At 35.2% G+C, this 24,307-nt stretch overlaps 1 protein-coding gene across 6 annotated transcripts in view; it reads left to right on the top strand.

Moving 5' to 3' along the window:
* The window catches only part of GULP1 (GULP PTB domain containing engulfment adaptor 1), a 227,727-nt gene that overhangs the window by 164,248 nt on the left and 39,172 nt on the right, over positions 1-24,307 (top strand). For all 6 annotated transcript variants that reach the window (XM_014587590.2, XM_014587588.2, XM_006147846.3 and 3 more), the window contains 2 exons: positions 1,122-1,220; positions 11,741-11,878. In XM_014587590.2, the coding sequence (XP_014443076.1) occupies positions 1,122-1,220; positions 11,741-11,878 (237 nt within the window). The remainder of the gene's footprint in view (positions 1-1,121; positions 1,221-11,740; positions 11,879-24,307) is intronic.

Here is a 24,307-nt window from a genome sequence, read left to right as displayed (position 1 = left end):
TGAGTGCACGTGCCCTATAGCAAAAAAATCTCTCCAAAAAATAAATAAATAAATAAACAAATAAATAGATAGATAGACAGATAGATAGATAGATAGATAGATAGATAGATAGATAGATAGATAGATAGAGCCATAGAAAAATAAAGTGGTTTCTGCTTATCTTTACATAAAGGATTTTCATTTTTTTAAACTATCTGATATGAATGTATTTTTAAAAATATTATGAGAGAGGGGCTAGCAGATGGGATGGTGGTTAAGTCACTGGACTCCTACATGGGTTTGAATCCCATATCTAGTAATTTGAAAAATGACTCCAGGAACATGTGCATGCATGCCCAAATTCCCAAAGAAGAATGGATGAGAAAGGATTGCAGTGTGGCCATCCTCCCTGCAGGGGTAATTTCTCACATTCCTTCTCTCTGTGTCTTTCAAGCAAGCATATGTACCCTTATGGCAAAAACTATATATATATATATGTATATATATATGTATATATATATATATATATACACACACACACACACACATGTGTATATGTATATATACATGTATATATACACATCTATAATACATATATACATATATACACATGCATATATGTGTGTGTGTATATTTCATATATATATAAAGTGAAATGTATGTATAATAAAAAATGCATTAAAAATCATCTGTGGGCCAGATACATTGCTTTGTGGTTGAGACTGCTGGATTCCACATGGTCAAATGTAGAATTTGAGTCTTAGATCCAGTGACTTGAAAAACATGAAAAGAGGGAGAGATTAAGGGATTGTGTCATGGCTATTCTTCATCATTGGTGGCTTCTCTTCTCTCTCCCTCTTTCTCTCTCTCAGCTTCTCTCTGGAAAGTGCACATACTCTCTAGCAAATAAATAAAAGAAAGGAAATCACCTTTTCAAAAAATTACTTAAAATTAATCTGAATTATAATGGCAGATTGCTATAATTTTTAAATATTTTGAGACTATTTTTAATGAACATTTTATAATGGGTAATGATTTATTAAATGAAAGTCCAAAATTGAATACGAACAAGAAATGTATGTTTGTGTCCATTATGCTTAGAAACAGATTAATAATTTTGTTCATAACATTTTTATTTGTAGTTTGCGAGACATATCAAGAAATCTGAAGGCCAGAAAATTCCTAAAGTTGAGTTGCAAATATCGATTTATGGAGTAAAAATTCTAGAACCCAAAACAAAGGTAGGACTTATTTTTTTCAGAAATGTTGTTATGTCAGAAATGCTATGTCAGAAATGCTTCAGTCATCAATTCAGTGCAATTTCATTTCTATGTTAATGAATATTTAAAATGTATTACTATTGCAAACTACTTTGTTCTCAGTTAATGACAATTTAAAACTGTAGGATTTTTAAGGGGGAAAACAGCTTTTGAAATTGCTTTCTAATGGCTTATTCTTCACTTGTGTTTGGGATCTAATGATCTGTAGTACGTGCATTCAAGTGTTTAGACTTGTATTTAGGAATTTTCTCCCCACATCGTGGAAGAGATGCATACAGTGTGGTTCACTGAATATGAAAGAAGACACAAGTTATGTTTTATGTTTTAAAATGGCCTGCATTGAAGACCAGCAGGTGGTGTGGTGGTTAAAGCACTGGACACTCCCACGTGGTAGACCATGGTTCGAGTCCTGGACCTGGTGGCTTGCTTTCTCACGCTCTCTCTCTCTCTCTCCCCTCTCAAATTAAAATAAATGAATGAATAAATAAAATAAAATAAATAATTAAAAGGACTACTTCTTTAAAAATAAATAAGTAAATAAGTAAATAAATAAATAAATAAATAAAAGGGCCAGCATTGACTCTGCCTGTAGTCATAGTCTGTATTAGTCTTCTAAGGCTGCCGTAACAAAATACCACAGACTGAGTGGCTTACACAACAGAAATTTTCTTTCTAACAGTGTGGAGACCAGAAGCCCCAGTCAAAATGTCAGCTGGGTTGGTTTCCTCTTAGGCCTTTATCTTTGGCTTACAGAGAGCCATCTTCTTCAACTTCTTCACAGGGACAGCACCCCGTGTACGCATACCTCTAGTGTCTAGTATGTCCAGTTTTCTCATAAGGATGTAAGTCAGATTGGATTAAAGACCACACGAATGACCTCATTTTAACTTAGTTATCTTTGTAAAACCCTTATCTTCTGTTAAAAGAAAAACTTTCAACAAATTAAATTTAGTGAGTTTATTTGAGTAAAGCAAAGATACCCAGCATCGTGGGCCTCTTTCATTATCTAGATACAGAGCAAAGTGGGGAAATTACTGATGGGCTACAGGGAGGTATCTGCTTCATTTGGACAGGCTGTTGTGTCTCTGGTCTGTGATTGGTCGCAATTTGATTTTTGTACTCCTAAATTCATCTACATTTTGAAACGAAGTTGGTTGCAGTTCATGATAAAGGAACTCAAAGCAGAAAGACAGACTCCAGCTAACGGCCTCTTGATTATTTAATTTAATTCTCCACATACCTTCTGTGTATGGGATTTTAGGGCTTGAACATACACATTTTGGGTGAATGCATTCAGCCCATTACACAGTGTAGACTTTAAGATCCCTTTACGTAAGGACTTTTGCCCACTGCAAATCCAGTAAAAAATATTTTAAAATATAACCTATCTTAGATTCAAATCAATTAACTTGTACTGAATATGGACAACATTATTTCCCTTCAAAATTGAGAGTGGGCTTTTAAAGAGGTCATGAAGGTTAAATGAGACCTTAAGAATGGCAATCCAATAGGACCGATATCCACGTAACGGGAAAAGACCAGGGATGCCAACACACAGAGGAAAGCCCATGTGAGGACACAGAGAGACCACAGCCATCAGCAAGCCAAAGAAAAAGTCCCGAGAGAAACCGAACCTTCTGGACGCTTTGATCTTGGATTTCTGACCTCCAGAGTATGATTTGAAATTGCCCAGCCTGTGGTATTTTGTTATGGCAGCTCTAGTAAACTGATCCAGCACTTTATTAACAATGCCTCAGAATTATTGTTTAGTAATTGTAATAAGATGATGATAGTTAATTTGAAAAAAAAAAGGTTAGTGTTCAGCTTTAATTATTTTATGAGTACATGCTATCAAATTTTTATTCTAACACTGCAGCATGCATATTGACAAAATAATTAAGCCAAAGGAAACCCTGGCCTATAAACAGGTTAGGAAATGTTTTTCATTGATCTGCAACTTTTCACTGATCCAGCAAGTACCGTGGATACTTTCATCAGTGTGGATAACAGTTCTCAACAACGTTTCATTATTCTAAGAGTGGCCTGTGGACCAGCAGCATCAGCTTCTACCGGATATTGCTGGAAACAAACTCAGGTCCTATTCCATACCTAGTGAATCTGTATCTGCAACTTAAGAAAACTAGTTTTTCAGATTCACATTAAGGTTTGAGAGAATGCAGTGTCATGCATACTTTGGTGATTACATATCGTAGGCTTCATTTTTTTAGAGGTTTTTGCCTTAAGGTGCATGCGCTTGGTGGGGAGGGAGGGAGAAAGAGAGACAGTAAATAGGAAAATGAGAAATCACCATCCCCTCACGCCACAATCTCTTCTCCTTCATTCTCCTCCCAGGATCTTGGGCACACAGGCACATGTGCCCAGCATGAGTGTTAAGCCACCAGGTCTGGGTCTTAACTGCATTCAGCCATGTGGGAGTCCAGTGACGTAACCACTATGCCATCTGCTGGTCCAAGATTTCATTTTCAAATTGTTGTCCATGGAATCACAGCATAAAAATTGCCCAAGGTATTGCAAAAATAAGTTCTAAGGTTCCATCTTAGCCTACAGAATCAACTCTCTCAATATGGAAATTTCGCATTTGTAATCTGTTTGAGGAATACTGGGCTATAGCAGGGATGCTGCCACTGTTACCATTCTTCAATTTCACATTAAAGAACAAAGACATTCCCTCAAAGATTTCCAAACATGAACTTAAGGCATCCACAGTTACCCTGACTATCCTTACCCACCCACCATACTAAATAACAAAGATGTGGAGACTTTACTTTGGTTATGGCTATCCCAAAATGACCACTGCCAAAAAAAGAGAAAAAAAAGTGCCAAATGGACAGTGGAAGTGCAATCCAAGCCTGTAATCAAATATATAGTTTGCTGGGAAATAGGTCATTGAAAGTGAAGTACTATCTACTGAACAGATTTTTGTGTAAGATGAATTCATTGAATTTATGTTAGTTACCAAAAAAAATCACAATAGATTGAGGAAGGATGCGGTCAGAAATGGAGAAACAATACAATCTAACGTGTAGCAACTGAAGTGTAGTTTTATATGCACTCAAAAAGAAAAATCATCCTCTTCCTGCATTCCTTTTTCAAATTAAGAGGATATTTATTGGCAAATGATCAGCCAGAACATGTGATTTGTGGGCCATATTTGTAACGAAAGCTGTCTTCTAAACCATATAGATTCTCTCGCAGCTTTGGACTGCGTCCTTACATGTGTGCATTTGTGTGTGTTGGGGGTAGGTGTAATTCAGTTTTTAAACTGAATGTTTGGAGCTGGTCCAAGCACACTTTCACACACATGTAGGACTAACTGAAAAATTTATTGATCACTTTTGTATGTTCTTATTCTTTTTTATTTGAGTCTACTCATGGTATATCTTAAGATATAAAAGTTTTGCCAAGTTCATAAACCATAATCTATAATCTACTAAATTATTCTCCTATTATTGAATGTTTAGAATGGTTCCATTTTTCAGTAATTGATATGAAGTGTGACTATTTAGAAAACACAAGTAGATAGGCTGGCAGGTGGTGTGATGGTTTAGGGCACTGTACTCCCGCATGGCCAACCACAGTTAAGAGTCCCAGACCTGGTAGCTTGCTTTCTCACTTTCTTCCCTCTCCTTTCTTGTTCTGTCCCTTTCTGGTCAAATAAAATAAATAAATAAATAAATAAATAAATAAATAAATAAATAAGTAAATAACACTAAGTGAAATAATTATTTTTTAAAAAGAAAAGATAAAAGATAAATAGAATTAAATGTATCAATAGAGAGAATTTTGTCTCTTGAACTGACTTTTTAATAATAGCATGTCTTTAGAAAAGCGCAAAATATAAAGACTAAGACAATAAAGAGGACTATCACTAATATCATGTGCATGAGGGGGTGTGTGTGTGTGTGTGTAAAAGAGACACACAAAGTTGGATCATTAAAATGCAAATGTGACACAGTATTACTGGTTACCTAGCTGAAGAGCAGCCTTCTTAGGTCTATTATTACTTGGATGCCTTTTTATACATTTTAAGTGAAACAGTTTGTTCCAATGAAAAAATTAAGAAAAGCATTTTTAGGCCCAGCCATGTTGGCACAGCAGTAACACAACACTTTGCAATGCTGGAAGCCATATGTAAGACTGGAGTTTGGTTCCTGGGTCAAACTGTATACACATACCTATGATCCTGACTGACCAGGAAGGCTAGAGGAAGATTGTGAAACCCTGTTACGGATGCTTGTTTCTCTCTCTCTCTCTCTCTCTTTTGTTTGTTTTTGTTTTTCATGAAAGCTTAGTATGGAAAAAAGAGAAGGAAGGAAAGAAAGAAGAATAGAGAAAAGGAGGGAGGTGGGAAGAAAGGGAGAAAGAGGGAGGGAGGGAGTGAAAGGGGGGAGAGAGAGAAGGAGAGGTGCTTTCAAAGATTTTCATCAACCAGTTAGGCTATCGTATCTCTGCTTTTCTTCTTTGGCTTCCTGAATACTTGAGAGATCTTACCCATATGAAACCCAGTTGACTATTGACATATGGTTTCTCAGGTTATTTGTTTTCACTGCAGAGAAAAATATTCCTTAACTTTACCTACAAACATAAAAATAGATACTACAAACCTTTTTTAAAAAAAAAAATCAAAGTGGATAATATTATAGAGTGAAGAAAAAGTGAAGATAGAGGAAACACTTTACCTGGGCTTAGAAAAACTGTTGTTGGTGTTAAAAGAATAAAGACTAAAGTGATAAGAAGGTAGGTAATTACCACGTATTATTTTAATTGTTGGAAAATCTGTTATTCAGATTTATGTCAATAAGGATTTCCCATTAACAACCTGTTAACCTTGGGACCAGTAGATGGCATAATTGTTACCTCGCTGGACTCCCACGTAGTCAACTGCAGTTCGAGTCTCAGACAGATAGCTTAAAAGTCATGCTGGGCACATGGGCATGTATGTCCAAAATCCTGAGAGGAGGAGAAGGGATTGCAGCATGGCCATGCCCCTGGGGGAGTGGGGGAGTGATTTCTTGCTTTCTGTCTCTCTGTCTCTGTCTCTCCAGCTATTGCAAAAACCTCTCAAAAAAATAAACAAACAAACAAAAGAACTTATTTACAATTAAATATATGTGTATGAGGCAGAATATAAGAATACATTGCTAACCTAATTTGGATTGTCTTTATGGAAAATGAACTATTTTTCTTTCCCAGGAGGATGGATGAAAATTGGAAACAAAGACAATAACAACTGGCTTTTATATCTTTCTTTCTGTGTCTTTTTCCCTTTCTGCTTTTCTCTTTTGTCTTCTCAGTGAAGATTATGTGGTGCTGGTAACAAGTGGTATAGATGATTGGAGATAATTATATTTATTGGGCTTATTCTTCTAAGTTCAAGAAAATATTACTAATATTAAAGGATACTTTCTTTTCCTATGGTTCGTTGTATTCTTGAGTTTCTCTATTTTATTTCACAAAAAAATAAGTACTACATTTAAAATCTATAATGATCTATCATAGCAACAACAAAAAATCTTACCAAAAAATTGAAAATACACATTACAGGTCCCTGGTCTTCCTTGTAGGAAAGTATCTTTGCTAATCTAAATACATATTTGTTTGATTCCCTACTGTTTATATGCAGGCTTTCTGTGATCATATTGGTTGCTGGTTGAATGAGACCGTAGATTTCACCACCAAATATGTAAATGGTGTGCCCGCAATATTACTTGTAAAGTCTCCTATAAATGGAAAAAAACAATCTTTTTTGTACATTTTATAGCCATATTTCCTCTGTATATATGATTAACATAATTATAAAATTAATAAATGATGTGGCCCTGCTCTTGGTATTTAGAAGCTGCAGTGCTGCTGAGAGTTATTGTTTGACTTTATTGAGATTAAAATGAAACAAAATCAATGTCAATAAGAAAGAAGACTGGTTAATCAAGGAAAATATAGGAAAGGATGGTTGGTCTCAGACAGAAATAGTCTTTGTCCTTCTAAGCACTGACTGCAAGAAAAAGATGACCTCATCAAATTTGAAGTTGAACACCTTGTCTTGATACTGGTCCGCCATGTTGTTGGCTCCAGCTGTCTAGTAATGTCAATAAACATTAAAATCATACAGTAGACTTTCTCATTTTTACTTACTGCTTGCCAGGCAGCCCTCAGGTGGCCTGCCATTTGGTTTATATGCACTACTATAGACGGATTCTCTGAGCACTTATTTATATATATTTCATTTTATTGAACTGATTTTCACTCTGATGAGCACTAATGTGAATCAGAGTGCTAGACCAAATCTCAACAAGCTGACACATGAGACTCAAAAAGACTCAGAAAGATAAGGTTCTTCACTACGTCAGTGATACATATCTAGATGAAAATTTCTGAGATTTCACATGTAAGTACATGATGAATGCATACAATGTTATGTCAGTTGTAAAAATATTTCAAAATGAAAAATGAATAATTATATGCATGTTTCAAAAACCCATACTACACCCCTCGAAAGGTATGCAATGATCATAAACCAGAAATTGCAGTTTTGTTTTTTTATTGTGAGATATGTTTTTACATTTAATCACTGTACATCTTGATAGCATATGAAATGGCTTTTTAAAGCATGCTTGCAGTGTGTGTCAATTAAGTCAGTGATATTACCATATATACATCATTTTCAACAGAGAACTTTCCATTTCTGTATCTGTTAAATTTTTTTGTTTGTTTGTTTATTTGTTTGTTTTTTTCCTGACACCCTCTCACCCACCCTGTGCTAATCACCACTCTCCTATACAGTCTCTGGTACCTACAATTGTCCCCCTTATTAATATATCTTCAAACTGTGTATTTCTTTCTTTTTTTTAATTTACATTTAACCACTACACATCTTTACAGCATACAAAATGGTTTTCCCAGCATTAATAAAATGCATATTAGTCAAGTCAAAGGTAAGACGACTTATGTTATCATCACCACATAATTTTCCATTTTTGTGTCTGACAATTTTTTTCCTGATCTGTTTTCTCCCATTTCCTAATACTCATCCCCTTCATTGCTGTCTCTTTTCTCTAGTTGCCCTTCCTGCTGTTACACCTCCCAGTCTTCCAGTTTCCACTTTAGAGTGCAGACTTTTGGTATATATTAAGCAAATGCACACAATGCCTCCCTTTCATGGTCTGACTTGCTTTGCATAGCATTAAATCTTCCATATTAATCCACTTTGCATCAAAGGCCATGGTCCCATTTTTTTTTAATGGCTGAGTAGTATTCTGTAGTGTACATAAAATTTTAAAATGCATAAATAAGCAAATGCTTTACTACTTCTAAATCTTTTTTTTTCATTTTTAGAGACTTTTTTGCTATAGGCATGTGCACCCATCAGAGAGACAAAGATAGAGAAAAAGTGAAAAATCACCTCCCAGATGGGATGACCACACCCAGTCCCTTCTCTTCCATTTTCATATTGGGATTTAGGGTATGCACACACATACTCCTAGCATGAATTTCAAGCCTCTGGGTCTAAGACTTGAACCATGATCTGCAATGTGAGTCAACATCTTAACCACTATGCCACCTGCCAACTCCAAAACCTAGAAATCTTTTTAAACAATCTCTGAAATTCTGAGCCAGCTGGAGTGAAAACAAAACAAGGATCTTTCTTTTCTTTTTTTCTTTCTTTTTTTTTTTTTTTTTTTTTTGGAGAGGATTTTGCCCTAGGGCACATATATTTGCTGTAAAGAGAGAGACAGAAACAATGAGAGGGAAAGTGAGAAATCACCCCCTGGGGAAATGGCCAGGCGACAATCTATTCTCCTCCTGCGATCTTGGGCATGCAAACACATGGGCCCAGCATGAGTTTCAGCCCATCAGGTCCAGGACTCGAACTGTGTTCAGCTATGTAGGAGTCCAGCAATGTAACCGCTATGCCATCTACTGGCCCCCAAAAAGGCATACTTTTATAGCAGATAGCCCAGATATTTGTGCTACAGGTTGTTTGAAACTTTGTAGTATAAGAGAAAAATTTCTCGAAACTATTGATTATAATATAATGTCTTAATATAATGTCTGTCAAGACGGACATTCCACTAGCCTTCCTTGGATGAATCTAAAGTTACTCCCATCTCTAATCATTTACAACACTCATTAAATAATGTAGATGATCTCAGTTTCTGAATGATATTCTTAATATTATCATGGATCTTAGAAAATATATTTATACTTATAATAGAAAAGGGAGTGATCGCTTTTTCTATGTGTTTACATTAGTCATAATTAAATAAGAACATTGGTTTCTTTTCCCCTGCTACATATTTCAGCAAACTGAAGAATGAATGAATACTATGAATAACTTAATAGCTTACTATTTTGAATTCATAATAATAATTTTAAAAACCTGTTTAATAGGGCCAGCAGGTGGCGTCATGATTAGGGATGCTGGACTCCCACATGACTGACTGCGTTTCAAGTCCCGGACCTGGTGGCTTGCTTTCTCACTTTCCTTCTCTCATCCTCTCTCTCTTTCCTTTTCAGGTCAAATTAAAAATAAATAAATATATAAAGTTTAAAAAGAACTATTTAGTTATCTTTTTAAATATTATAATTAAGTGTATAATTACAATATTATTTGAGTCTTATAGTTCAATATAGTCCCAAATTTAAAATGGTTTGACCTAACAATTTTTTAACTTTATTATAGTTCAGGCTATAATTTCTTTTCCTTTCTATTCTTTTTAAATAGAATGACTTTGGCTTAAAATAATAAAGATTGGGCCACCCTTAGTGTGGCTGGTTTCCATATGGCTGACTGTGCGGTTGGAACCCCAGACTCAGCAGCTTGAAAAACATGACAACATATGTGCATATGTGCCCAAAATCTTGAAAGGAGGGAGACGAGGAGAAGGGATTGTGGTGTCATCATCCCCCTGGGAGAGGGTACTTTCTCATTTTTCTTCTTTCTCTCTCTCTCTTTTTCTTTCCAGTGAGCACATGCTGTCTGGCAAATTTAAAAAAGAATAATAAATTAGGATTGCATTCTGTTTTTCATTTTCAGTATAGTATTCAGTAAATTATATAAGTTACTCAACACTTTTTGTACAAAATAGACTTCGTGTTAGATGAGTTTGCTGATTTATAGTCTTATATAATTTTTCCAAGCAAGCTTAAGATAGGCCAGGCTAAGCTACGATATTTGAGAAGTTATATGTATTAAATAGAATTTCAGCTCACAGTATTTTCAGCTTATGGTAGGTTTTTGAGGATGTAACTCCCCTATAAGTCAAAGAATATTTGTATCTTGTGTGTGTGTGTGTGTTTATTGCAAACAGCATGTATATCTTAGATGGGTGCTTGTGTGTGTATGTCTGTGTGTGTATGCTACGAATATATTTACTTAGATCTGGTTGCAGTATTTGTCTTTCTGCTGGTTAGAGAATTGATTGAATGATTGTTGGGGATGCATGTGTAGACCTTCTTCGTTGACTGTCCTATGGAGATCACAACAGAAGTTGCAAGGATGACCTTAAACAGAAGAGATTCGAGAGCATATGCGTAAGCACGAATATATGTAAATTAAATTCCATAGTGTACATAAAATTTAAAAAACAAATAAGTAAATGCTTTAATACTTAGAAATGATTTTTACAGAGGTTTTTATTTTTTTTTTTTGCTATAGGCACATGTGCTCACCAGAGAGACAGCGATATGTAGATGAAGCTGCTTTCTAAAAGTAATCCTAGTTAGTAGCAGTGAGATAATATGAGAAGTGTTCTGCTTAAAAAGAAAATCTACTATTGATAATTTTGTAACCCATGAAAGTATCTTAGTTTTCCTGCATCTCAGTGTCTTCCTCAGTGTAAATTTACAGGACTTAAAATACACAGTCCCTAGGCCAGCAGATGGTGCAATGATTACATTGCTGGACTCACACATGGCCAACTGTGGTTTGAGTCCCAGAACCAGTGGTTTGGAACTCATTCCACATGTGTGTGCATGTGTGCCCAAGATCCCGGAAGGAGAATGGAGAAAAAAGGATTGTGTCATGGTCATCTTCCTTAGGGAGTGATTTTTTCACTTTTTCTCTCATTGTCTCTTTCTGCCTATCCATCTCTCTCTCTCTCTGGCAAGCGGACACACTCTAAGGAAGAAAAAAAACTCAAAATAATAATAAAATAAAATGCATAGTCTCTTAAAATCCTTTGTAGCTTAGAAAAATCCATGAACTTCTGATCCTCTTGTATAATGCTTCTGTTTTTCTAAGTACTACTGAAATGAATATCTTAGTTTAATCCCAAATCATGAAGGTCCATTTCCATTATGTATTTGTTTAAGTTTAGGGTGTACATAATTATAAAACAAAAGCTTGACAGATGATTGTCCTACTTTTAAAGCCATAAGTTACGTGTTACTAACACAAGCTGGTCTTTTAGAAAATGGAAACAAATCTGATCAACTACGTTTATTTCCATCTGTGTTCACAGGAAATCCAACACAATTGCCAGCTTCATAGAATATCATTTTGTGCAGATGATAAAACTGACAAGAGGATATTCACTTTCATATGCAAAGATTCTGAGTCAAATAAACATTTGTGCTATGTATTTGACAGCGAAAAGTGTGTAAGTATGCCAGATGTTTTAGGGTGGTTTGTTCTTTGTTACTAGCCAGGATTTGTCTTGTTTCCTGCTTTAGTAAAGTATTTGGAAATGAATAAGATCTGCAAATACTTAACTGCACTAATAGATTCATCCTGTCATGAGAATATGCTACAGGATTTCATCCTTAACTCAATTCTTATGTTCACGGGCATAAGCTTGCATGCAAACTTCTTTTCTTAGAACATTATGCTTGCTTATGTTATTCATTTAGTTTTCTTATATTTATTTAATTTATTTGTAATTTTAATCTCAAATATCATTTAGTAATATGCATAGAATGTAAAGACTATTAATGAGCACATTTTTTTTTCCTGGAATGTGATGGATTAGATAAAAATAAATTTTCTAAACTCCAGGAAATAAATTTTTGTATGACTCTTTAAAAAGTTTTCTAATGCTTTGCAAATTTGGTTCTCAATGTTCATTATTCAAAAAACTCAATAATGAAAGGTATTGGAATCATTGTTCTTGTGTGTGTGTGTGTGTTTGTGTGTGCATGCACATGCATATATATGTGTGGTCTGAAGGTAATCTGAAGTCCTTAGCAAGTGAATTCAAGTGGAGAATTCCAAAGTTAAGTCCCACAACAATTCCTTAATCACGTGGAATCTTGATTACAGACATAAGCTAACCATAACCTAGTCAGTTTCTGTTATAAAATATAAGATGTGAATTCCAAGCACACACTGAAGCCATTGTTGGCTTCAGTGAAGGAAGAACATCTAATCTCAACAAAATTATTGGTTTAGACAGAAAACAAAACTTAATCTATTTGTTAATTTTTCTTGCTGTCAAATACAGCAGAAGACTAACATTATTAGTATTATGTAATCTATTTTTCTGGCATCGGTATGAACGTTTTGAGAACAAATACATTTTTCTTTGTCTATGTAATTCTTATATCAGGTGAACAATTGATGCTTAATGAGTTTTTCCTTCAGGAAAAGACCATGATGAAATTTTACCAAAAATAGAGCAAGTTTTTACCTCTATCTTGTAGATTATAGTATTCTAAAGACGCAAGCTAATGGGCTAAGCTGCTTGACAGCATAACACCTCTTAAGTATTTTGGTAAGAATTATGGAACCATCTCATCAGAAATATATACTTACCTATATAAGTCAATACTGTTTGTACAGTAAAGCATTTTATATAAAATCCAAATAGCTTTCAAAATGTATCCTATCAAATGAATGCATTATATTTACATATTTCAAGTGCATCTTAGTCATGATGGTTGGCAGATGTTATTCTCCATGTGATTGAGGAGATTAAAGTTGATACATGTTGAATTTTTTTACATGTAGTTACTAGAATTTGAAGTCCTTTGATTAATTTTTACTTTGGATATAGCGCATTAGCTTTAAAAATATATTTTTAAAGTCTGCAGTGATTCCTAATCATTAGAGTTCATAAGAATCATAGAGTGTGACTTTCAACATATAGTTCTGTGGGTCTCACTTCAGAAAATTCTTTTCAGTTAGGACCAGAGCAAAAGAAATCTACGTTTAGTAAGTTCGCCATGTGATTCTGCTGCAGGTAGACGGAAGTCTTAGCTTTCAAAGGGATCCAAGCTATCTCTTCAACTATAATTTGATAACCCTTTCATAAACTCAGAAGGAGCATGCTTCTTCCAAATTTCTTTATATCATCTTCACTATGAGGTTTTATTCACTCTAAGTATAATTGCTATATTCAAAATTTGATTTCATATGTATGTAGAATTTTTATTTAAGAGAGATTTTTGCAATAGGTTTCAAGTGCTCACTGGAGAGACACAAAGACAGAAATTGAGAAATCATCTCCCATCAGGGGGGATGACCACACCACAATCTCTTTTCTTCCATTCTTCTGTCAGGATTTTTCTTTTTCTTTTCTTCTTTTTTTTAGAGGTTTTTGCTATAGGGCGTGTGTGCTCGCCAGAAAGACAAAAGAGACAGAAAGCAAGAAATCACCACCCCCTCAAAAGGGGATGATGTCCACACCACAGTCCCTTCTCCTCCATTCTCCTCTGGGTATCTTAGGCACGCACACACATGCGCCCAGCATGAGTTTAAGCCATCAAGTCCAGAACTTGACCCACGGTCAACCACATGGGAGTCCAGCGACATAGCCATTACACCAACTGCTGGTCCCATCTCCTCTCAGGATTTTGGACATGCACACATATGTACCTGACATGAGTTTTAAGCCACCAGGTCTGGACTTCAACTGTAGTTGACTATGTGGGAGTCCAACAACATGACCATTACACCATCTACTGATTCCTGGAGTATTTTTGGTTTTTTGTTTGTTTGTTTGTTTGTTTTGAGAGGTTTTCACTATAGGGTGCGTGCGCTCGCCAGACAGACAGAGACAGAGAGACAGAAAGCGAGAAATCACCCCCTAGGGGGGATGGCCACGCCACAATCCCTTCTCCTCCATTCTCCTCTCGGGATCTTGGGCATGCACGCACACGCGCCCGGCATGAGTTTTAAGCCACCGGGTCCGGGACGCAAACCGCGGTCGACTACGTGGGAGTCCAGCGACATAGCCATTACGCTAACTGCTGGTTCCCGATTCCTGGAGTATTTTTGATATGCTTTTTTTTATAATTATGATTTAAGTGATCATTTAGTATTAAATTGGTAAATGAATTATGACCTAATTGGCAAATTTCTGTCTTTTTATTTTAAGAAACAATTTTCAGAGAGGTTAAGCTAGTTCCCAATGTTATAAAATGAAGTAATAACAGAATCGGTTCTAAAATCTAAAATTTTAGATTACTATTATTTCATTTGTCATACAATATATTACTCCCATAACTGTGATCTTGTACAGAGTCTGCTTGTTCCTATTGGGGCCTTTACTTTAGCTATTTTTATTTTATCATTTCAGTAATCCTGTGGAATTAAAGGGTTTGAAAGATAGATGAAACCTATCCTAGTATGCTACAAGACTAGAATTCACTACTTTAATATTAACATGTTGTCCTAGTCCCTCCTTTCAACTGACAAAAAGAGACCACACGGGGAAACAGAATACTCAACGCTGCTGAATGACGAAGGTGAACATCTATCTGCACGAGGCATTAATGAGGGTGTGCTTTACAACCCTCTTTTCCCCTTTAGGAATATTGTGTCGGAGAAGCCACCTAAAATAGAAAGTAAAATAATTTACAGAATTTCATAACATAATAGCCAAAATATTCATGATTCAAATGAAAATCACTGTTTTTGTTTGTTTGATTGTTTTTTGACATAGGGTGTGTGCACTTGACACAGAGACTGAGTGAAAAGTCAACCCCCAGGGGGGAGTAGCCATGCCACAGTCCCTTTTCTTCTGTTCTCTCAGGATTTGAGCATGCATCCACATGCACCTGGTGTGTTTTTCAAGCCAGCATGTCCAGTTCTTAAACCATAGATTTGACCATGTCAGTCGCAGTGCCTTAACCACCATGCCATCAGCTGGCCCCAAAATCACTATTTTTCCCTAAAACCAGAAAGATCTTAAACTAAGTGAAGAAAAGAAAACCAATAGATCCTAACACTGAGATGTCAAAGGTATCACAATTATAGGACAAAGATTTTAAAACAATTATCAGAAAACAATAAGCTGAAGTTACAAGGAAACCTGAAACAAAAGAAAAAGTAGAAAGTCTTCTCAAAGAAATTGAAAATCTAGGCAAATAACTGGAAAATATAAAGATCCAGCTATACAAATAATTACAAATAAAAAATAGGATAAGCTTATGAAAACCTTAATGTGAAAAAAGCTGAGTAGAGGGAGGAGAGGAAAGATGTAATGACTTAGAAGATTGGCACGTAGAAATAAAATTTCCAATCTGAACAACTAGAGATAATAGGTGCAACTGTGCACACACACACACACACACACACACACACACCAGTTACAAATTAAAAAAACAAAAATGAGCAGAACCACAGGGACCTGTTCCCTATTTTCTATAACAACATAATATAAAAAATTTTAAAAACTCAAAACACAGTCAAAAGTTTATATTTCTTTTCAGCTGACATAAACCTATGTCAAAAATTGAGTGGGTGCCAGCAGATGGCGTGGTAGTTAGAGGCACTGGACTCCCACATGGCTGACCACCATTGGAGTCCTGGACCTGGTGGCTTGCTTTCTCACTTTCCTGTATCTCTCACTCTCTATATCTCTCACTCTCTTTCTCTGTCTCTCTCTGGTCAAATTAATTAAATAGATAAATCTAAATGAAAGAATTTTTAAAAAATTTTGAGTGAATTCCAAACAGGATTAGTGCAAATAAATCCAAATAAATCAACACTAAGACATCATAGTCAAACTTACAAAAACTAAAGAAAAGAAAAATATTGAAAGCAGCAAGAGATAAATAAGACTCACTTATGGCACACAATCAATTTAAATGATAGAGTGTTTCTCATCAGAAACTGTGATGGCAAGAGGGAAGTAACACAATACTTTCCGATTGCTGAAAATAAAATGATCAAAGACGAATCCCATATGTAGTAAAAATATACTTCAGGAAATAAAAAATTAAGGGACCAGCTGATGGCATAGTGGTTGATGCTGGATTTCCACATAGTTGACCACAGTTTGAGTACTGAACCCAGTGACTTAAAACTCACACCAGGCACATGTGCATGCGTGTCCAAAATCCCAAGAGGTGACTGGAAGAGAAGGTATTGCAGTGTGGCCAGCCTTCCTAGGGGTAATTTCGCACTTTCTGTCTCTATTTCTCTGTCTCTCTGCCAAATGCACACACTCTATAGCAAAATTCTCTCTAAAAAATGTAAAATGCACTAGATGAATGAAAATTTAGATTGTCACTACTAGACATACCCTAAATAATAATGGCTAAAAGAATTCTCTAAGGAGAAAAGAAATAATAGAAAGAAACTTAGAGTATGAGAAAGGAAAAGGGGAAAAAAAGGATTTAGTACACATATGTATTAATCTTCAATTTTCTACATTATATTTGATGGTAAAAGCAACCACTACAATGTGTTGTTGCTTTTAATGTGTGTGGGGATGTGTGTGTATCAAATGTGGAAATTTGAATGTTTATAAAGGAAACTAAGGCTTCCATATCTCAAAGAAACTGAAAAAATGACATGAGGCAACTGTGATAATTTATACATATTGGGCAACTTTAATCTGAAAATTCAAATTTTGAAATGCCCCAAATACAAGACTTTATTTTTTAATTCAAAACTTTTTGAGCACCAGCAAACCTCCACAAATAGAAAATTCTATACCTGACGGCATGTGATGCATTGCAATCAGAACAATGTATAAAAATAATAAAATCATCTTAAGACTACAAAGTGTATATGAAACTTACATGAGTTTTATGTTTAGACTTGGGTCTTATTTTCAAATAAATCATTATATAAATGCAGATGTTTCAAAATCTTAAAATATCCAAATCCGAGACACCTTTGGACCCAAGCATTTCAAATAAGGGATACTCAATCTATAAAAATATAATGTGAATCTCAAAGCAATCACTAAAAAGCTATACAGTAATATTTAAAATCACGTTGGGAGTGAGGGCTAGATGGTCATACAGTGGTAAAATTCAATGCTCTGTGAAGCTAACCCACATGGGAAGATTTCAAGTTCATGTCTAAAGACCACCTTAATCATACTAGACATGGGTGTGCCTCTGATCCAGGGCTAACTGAAGCAAGGACTGCATTGGGGTATCAAGACCCCGTGCTGTGAAACTATCTTTCTGTCACATTCTTAAAGTAAAATAATTAATTAATTTAAAATACTAGGGATAGATTAAAATATTATTATAGAAATGTTTTAAAATCCCGTCCACTAGGGATAGATTAAAATATTATTATAGAAAAATTTTAAAATCCCGTATGAGTACAGTGAAAAAAAAAAAAAAGAAAAACAGAGAAAGAAAAAAGAAAAGAAACACAAAAGAAAGTATACCCTAACATATTAAAAATCAATTCAAAGAAAAATACCAGGGTCAAAGAGGAGCATCAATATTCAAATGACATTGCATTCCAAAATGTGTATGCCCAGTGACTTAAAACTCACACCAGGCACATGTGCATGCGTGTCCAAAATCCCAAGAGGTGACTGGAAGAGAAGGTATTGCAGTGTGGCCAGCCTTCCTAGGGGTAATTTCGCACTTTCTGTCTCTATTTCTCTGTCTCTCTGCCAAATGCACACACTCTATAGCAAAATTCTCTCTAAAAAATGTAAAATGCACTAGATGAATGAAAATTTAGATTGTCACTACTAGACATACCCTAAATAATAATGGCTAAAAGAATTCTCTAAGGAGAAAAGAAATAATAGAAAGAAACTTAGAGTATGAGAAAGGAAAAGGGGAAAAAAAGGATTTAGTACACATATGTATTAATCTTCAATTTTCTACATTATATTTGATGGTAAAAGCAACCACTACAATGTGTTGTTGCTTTTAATGTGTGTGGGGATGTGTGTGTATCAAATGTGGAAATTTGAATGTTTATAAAGGAAACTAAGGCTTCCATATCTCAAAGAAACTGAAAAAATGACATGAGGCAACTGTGATAATTTATACATATTGGGCAACTTTAATCTGAAAATTCAAATTTTGAAATGCCCCAAATACAAGACTTTATTTTTTAATTCAAAACTTTTTGAGCACCAGCAAACCTCCACAAATAGAAAATTCTATACCTGACGGCATGTGATGCATTGCAATCAGAACAATGTATAAAAATAATAAAATCATCTTAAGACTACAAAGTGTATATGAAACTTACATGAGTTTTATGTTTAGACTTGGGTCTTATTTTCAAATAAATCATTATATAAATGCAGATGTTTCAAAATCTTAAAATATCCAAATCCGAGACACCTTTGGACCCAAGCATTTCAAATAAGGGATACTCAATCTATAAAAATATAATGTGAATCTCAAAGCAATCACTAAAAAGCTATACAGTAATATTTAAAATCACGTTGGGAGTGAGGGCTAGATGGTCATACAGTGGTAAAATTCAATGCTCTGTGAAGCTAACCCACATGGGAAGATTTCAAGTTCATGTCTAAAGACCACCTTAATCATACTAGACATGGGTGTGCCTCTGATCCAGGGCTAACTGAAGCAAGGACTGCATTGGGGTATCAAGACCCCGTGCTGTGAAACTATCTTTCTGTCACATTCTTAAAGTAAAATAATTAATTAATTTAAAATACTAGGGATAGATTAAAATATTATTATAGAAATGTTTTAAAATCCCGTATGAGTACAGTGAAAAAAAAAAAAAAGAAAAACAGAGAAAGAAAAAAGAAAAGAAACACAAAAGAAAGTATACCCTAACATATTAAAAATCATATTATGGGACCAGCAGTTAGTGTAATGGCTGTGTCACTGGACTCCCATGTAGTCGACTATGGTTCGAGTCCCGGACCCGGTGGCTTAAAACTCACGCTGAGCACATGTGCATGTAAGTCCAAGATCCCGAGAGGAGAATAGAGGAGAAGGGATTGTGGCATGGCCATCCCCCCAGGTGATGATTTCTCACTTTCTGTCTCTCTGTCTCTCTCTGTCTGTCTGGCGAGTGCACGCACCCTATAGCAAAAAATTCTCAAAAAAAAAAATCATATCATATGTGAATGGTCTAAATATACTAATTAAAATATATTATAAGAGTGGATAAAAGTATATAACCTAGATACATATAGTCCTTTATAGACTCACAGGAAATATGATAATTTAAGTGACACAGAAAGACTTGAAAAAACAGAAAAATGGGAAGTGAGATCTGCTAACAAAGTTTAAAGAAAGAAGTAACTGTATTAACACCAGATAAAGTACACTTCAATTCAAAGAAAAATACCAGGGTCAAAGAGGAGCATCAATATTCAAATGACATTGCATTCCAAAATGTGTATGATCAAACAATAGAACTTCAAAATAAGAAACGAAAGCTATAGAACTAAAAGGACACATAGACAAATGCATAATTATATTTGGAAACTTTACCATTACTCGTCAAAACTGATAGAACCTGCAGACAGAAGTCATCAGACACAGAACAATCTAATATCATCAACCAATGGGATCTAATCAATTGTCACAGAGAACTTCACTCAACAGCAGAATGTGCATAGCCTTCAATTGCTTAAGAAATATGTATCAAAATAGACCACAATCTGAGCTACAAAACAAATCTCAGAAATTTTAAAAACTGAAATAATATAGGATGTACTTTCTGACTACAAAAAATTAACCTAATGAAATATCATATTTATAAATCTGCCATACAGCAAAGAAAAAATTCCAAAGGAAATTCAGTGAAACTAAAGGAAAATGAAATAGAGCATACCAACATTTGTGTGACACTGCCAAAGTGAGGGAGAAATTTATAACAATTGAGGTGACTAGTCAAAATCACTAATCTAAATTCCTATATACCTACAGAAACAAAATATCAAAAACACAAAGTAAGCAAAAGAGAAATAAGACCAAGGAAAGGATAAATTGATGAAACTGAAAATAACAACATTCAAAAATTAGTGAAACAAACACATATTCTTTGAAATTTAAAAGTAACAGAATTATATAAAGATTGGCAAAATAAAAAACAACAGACAGAGGAGTCAATAGTTGCCAATGTATGGAATCAACAGAGGGCTTTCCTGCACACCATTCGAATACTGAAGATTAAGAGCATGGATTTACTGTACACACATAAACTTGGCAGCATAAATGAATTGGCTCAAATGATTTAGAATCACATACTACTATAAATGATTCAGTATTAAATAGATCATTTTATAGCCCTATAATTATGAAGGAAATTAAATTTATAATTTAAAATTTATTAAAAGATTATATTTAGATCTTGTTTCACTGGAGGAATCTATATACTGTTTAAATTCGAACTAACATTATATACTCAACATAGTTCAGAAAATAGAGACAGAAACACTACTCACTTCATTTGGTGACAGAAACACTACTCACTTCATTTGGTGAAACTAATATTTTTCCTAGTAACAAAACCAGACAAAGACAATGCAGAAAAAAGAAGAAAGAGAAGAATGAAAGAAAGAGAAAGAAAGAAAAAAAGAGAAGGAGAAGGAAAGAGAGAAAGAAAAGCAAAGGCTACAGACTCATATCCTTCAGGAATATTAATGCCAAGATTCTAAGAAAATATTTGTAAATATAATTCAATATATTAAAATAATTATACACCAAAACTAAGTGAAGTTTGTCAAACAGATACCACTTTAGTTCAGCAATCAAAAATTCATCAATGTGTTTATGATAATAATAAATTTTTAAAAAAAGAAAAAAGTCATCCGTGTAGGACCAGCAGGTGGCATACAATTATGTTGAAGGACTACCACATAGCCAACCATGGTTCAAGTCCTGGACCTGGTGACTTGAAACGCATGCTGAGCATTTGTGTGTGCACATCTAAGATGCTGGGAAGAGAATGGAGAAAAAGAGATTGTGGAGTGGCCCTTCCCCTGAGGGGTGATTTTTCACTTTCCCTCTCACTCTCCCTGTTACTGTTACTGTTACTCTCTTTCTCTGGCAAGTGCTCATGCCCAAATGCAAAAATCTCTCTCAAAAAAAAACCCCAAAAGACAAACAAACAAACAAAAGATCAATGTAATCAACTATATGAGAAAGCTAAACAAGGATCAGTCCCATTGTACAATACAGTTGGTAAGGGAGCTAGATACTACATGGCTAACCACAATTCAATTTCTGGCTCCAGTAGCATGAAAAATATGCCAGGGATATGTGTATATGCATATGCTAAATCCTCATGAATTATTTATTAATCCAGAATTATTTATTTGTTTCTTTCTTGCAAGCACAGGCACCCCTTAGTTAAAAAAAAAATCTAAAAGGCGAAAGAAAAAATTACATAATCATATTATTAATCAGTGCTTAAAATATTTGAAGAAAAACTGAAACATTCATGATTAAAAAATCTCTGTATAAAAGGGATGTAAAGAAACATTTTCAACTTAATAATCTTAAAAATATCCTACAAATAATTTATTTAATAGTGAAATAAATTAATGTTGTCCTCCTAAGATTTGGAATAAGGCAAGACCTTTAATTTCTACACTCTTTATTAAATAGAGTCTTGGAAGTTCTAGCCACTGAAATAAGGCAAGAAAAGGCAAGAGAAAACAATAAGAAGCATTCGGATCATAAAGGTAGAAATAAACTGTCCTCATTTGCAGATGGCATAATTTTCTATGTAAAAAATTCTTTCTTCCCTTTTTTTTTTTTTTGAGAGGTTTTGCTGTAGGGTGCATGCGCCGGCCTGAAAGAGAGAGACAGAGAGACAGAAAGCAAGGGGGGATGGCCATGCCTCAATTCCTTCTCTTCCATTCTCCTCTCGGGATCTTGAGCACACACACACACATGCCCCGGTGTTAGTTTAAGCTACCAGGTCCGGGACTCGAACCGCAGTTGACTACATGGGAGTCCAGCGATATAGCAATTACACTAACTGCTGGTCCCTACAACTGCTTTTAAAAATGAAATACCTAGGTATATATCTAACCTTCAATATAAAACACATACATTATTTGTATGCTGAAAATTGCATATTGCTGCAGAGGAAAAGATAGAAGATATAAAAACATGGAGACACATTGTGCTCATGAGTTAAAGACTAAGTATAGTATACAAGGGCCCTTCAAAAAGTTTATGGAAAGTGTGTATGATCAAAAAATAATAAAAAAAAAAATCTATGCATGGATTTTAACTTTCTTAGTACCAAAATAAACTTGTACTTTAATTCATTTTTCTGTGAACTTTTCAAATTCCTCTTATATATGTTGAGTCTTTCAAAATTGAGACAGGTACAGCACAATTCCTGTCAAAATTATACCAAGGGACCAGCAGTTAGCTTAATGGCCATGTCGCTGGACTCCCATGTAAGTCGACTGCAGTTCACGTCCCAGACCAGGTGGCTTAAAACTCACACCGGACGCGTGTGCGCGCATGCCCAAGATCCCGAGAGGAGAATGGAGGAGAAGGGATTGTGGCGTGTCCTTCCTCCCTAGGGAGTGATTTCTTGCTTCCTGTGTCTCTGTCTCTCTCTGTCTGTCTGGCGAGTGCACGTGCCCTATAGCAAAATCTCTAAAAAACATATTATACCAAGTTTTTTTTTTTAATTAATATAGACAGGAGTATTCTAAAATATATTTGGAAAGATAAAGAACTGGAATTGTGCGGGAACCAGCTGTTAGCATAATGGCTTTGTTGCTGGACTCCCACGTAGTTGACTGCGGTTCATGTCCCGGACCGGTAGCTTAAAACTCACGCCGGGCGTGTGTGTGTGTGCCCAAGATCCCGAGAGGAGAATGGAGGAGAAGGGATTATGGCATGACCATCCCCCCTGGGGGGTGATTTCTCACTTTCTGTCTCTCTGTCTCTCTCTGTCTGTCGAGCGCACACGCCCTATAGCGAAAACCTCCCCAAAAACAAAAAAAAAAGAACTGGAATTGTTTAATTAATTTTGAAAAGAACAATGAAGTGAAAGAAATCAGTATACCCTATTTCAGAACTGTATTTAATAATCAAGACCGCACTTCTGATGGAAGGATAGGCAAACAGGTCAATGGAATAGACTGGAGAATACAGAAATCAGTTCACAAAAATATGGCTAAATAATGTTTGGCCGTGATACAAAAGCAATGAAACAGAGGAAAGATAGCGTTTTTGACAGATGGTGTAACTTGACTTACACAGGAAGATTAAATGCATCTTTGGGGCCAGCAGTTAGCATAATGGCTGTGTTGCTGGACTCCCACGTAGTCGACCGTGGTTCGAGTCCTGGACCCGGTGGCTTAAACCCAGGCCGGGCGCGTGTGCGTGCGTGCCCATGATCCCAAGAGGAGAATGGAGGAGAAGGGATTGCGGCGTGACCATCCCCGCTGGGGTGTGATTTCTCGATTTCTGTCTCTCTGTCTCTCTCTGTCTGTCTCTCTGTCTCTCTCTGTCTGTCTGGCGAGCACACGTGCCCTATTGCAAAAACCTCTCAAATAAATAAATAAATAAATAAATAAATAAATAAATAAATAAAAATAAATAAGTGCATCTTGACCTAAACTTTATCTCATTCAAAAATTAACTTAAAATACATCGTGGATTGGGATACAAGACAACTATAAGATATTTCAGAAAAACACAGAGAAAATCTTTAGAATGTAGAACTAGGCAAAGAGTTCTTACACTTGACATGCAAAGCAGGATCTGCAAATGAAAATTAAAAAGAGAGAGAGAGAGAGATAAATTAGATTTCATTTAAAAGTGAAAACTCTTTTTAAAGAAGTGAGAACATATATTTATCATAGAGAAGTTAAAATTTAAAAGGTTCACACAAAAACCTAAACATAAATGTTTATAGA

The sequence above is a fragment of the Tupaia chinensis genome, unplaced genomic scaffold (genome assembly GCF_000334495.1).
Source record: "Tupaia chinensis unplaced genomic scaffold, TupChi_1.0 Scaffold000225_1, whole genome shotgun sequence".
Taxonomy (NCBI): Eukaryota; Metazoa; Chordata; class Mammalia; order Scandentia; family Tupaiidae; genus Tupaia; species Tupaia belangeri.
This window is presented reverse-complemented; position numbering and strand designations above follow the sequence as displayed.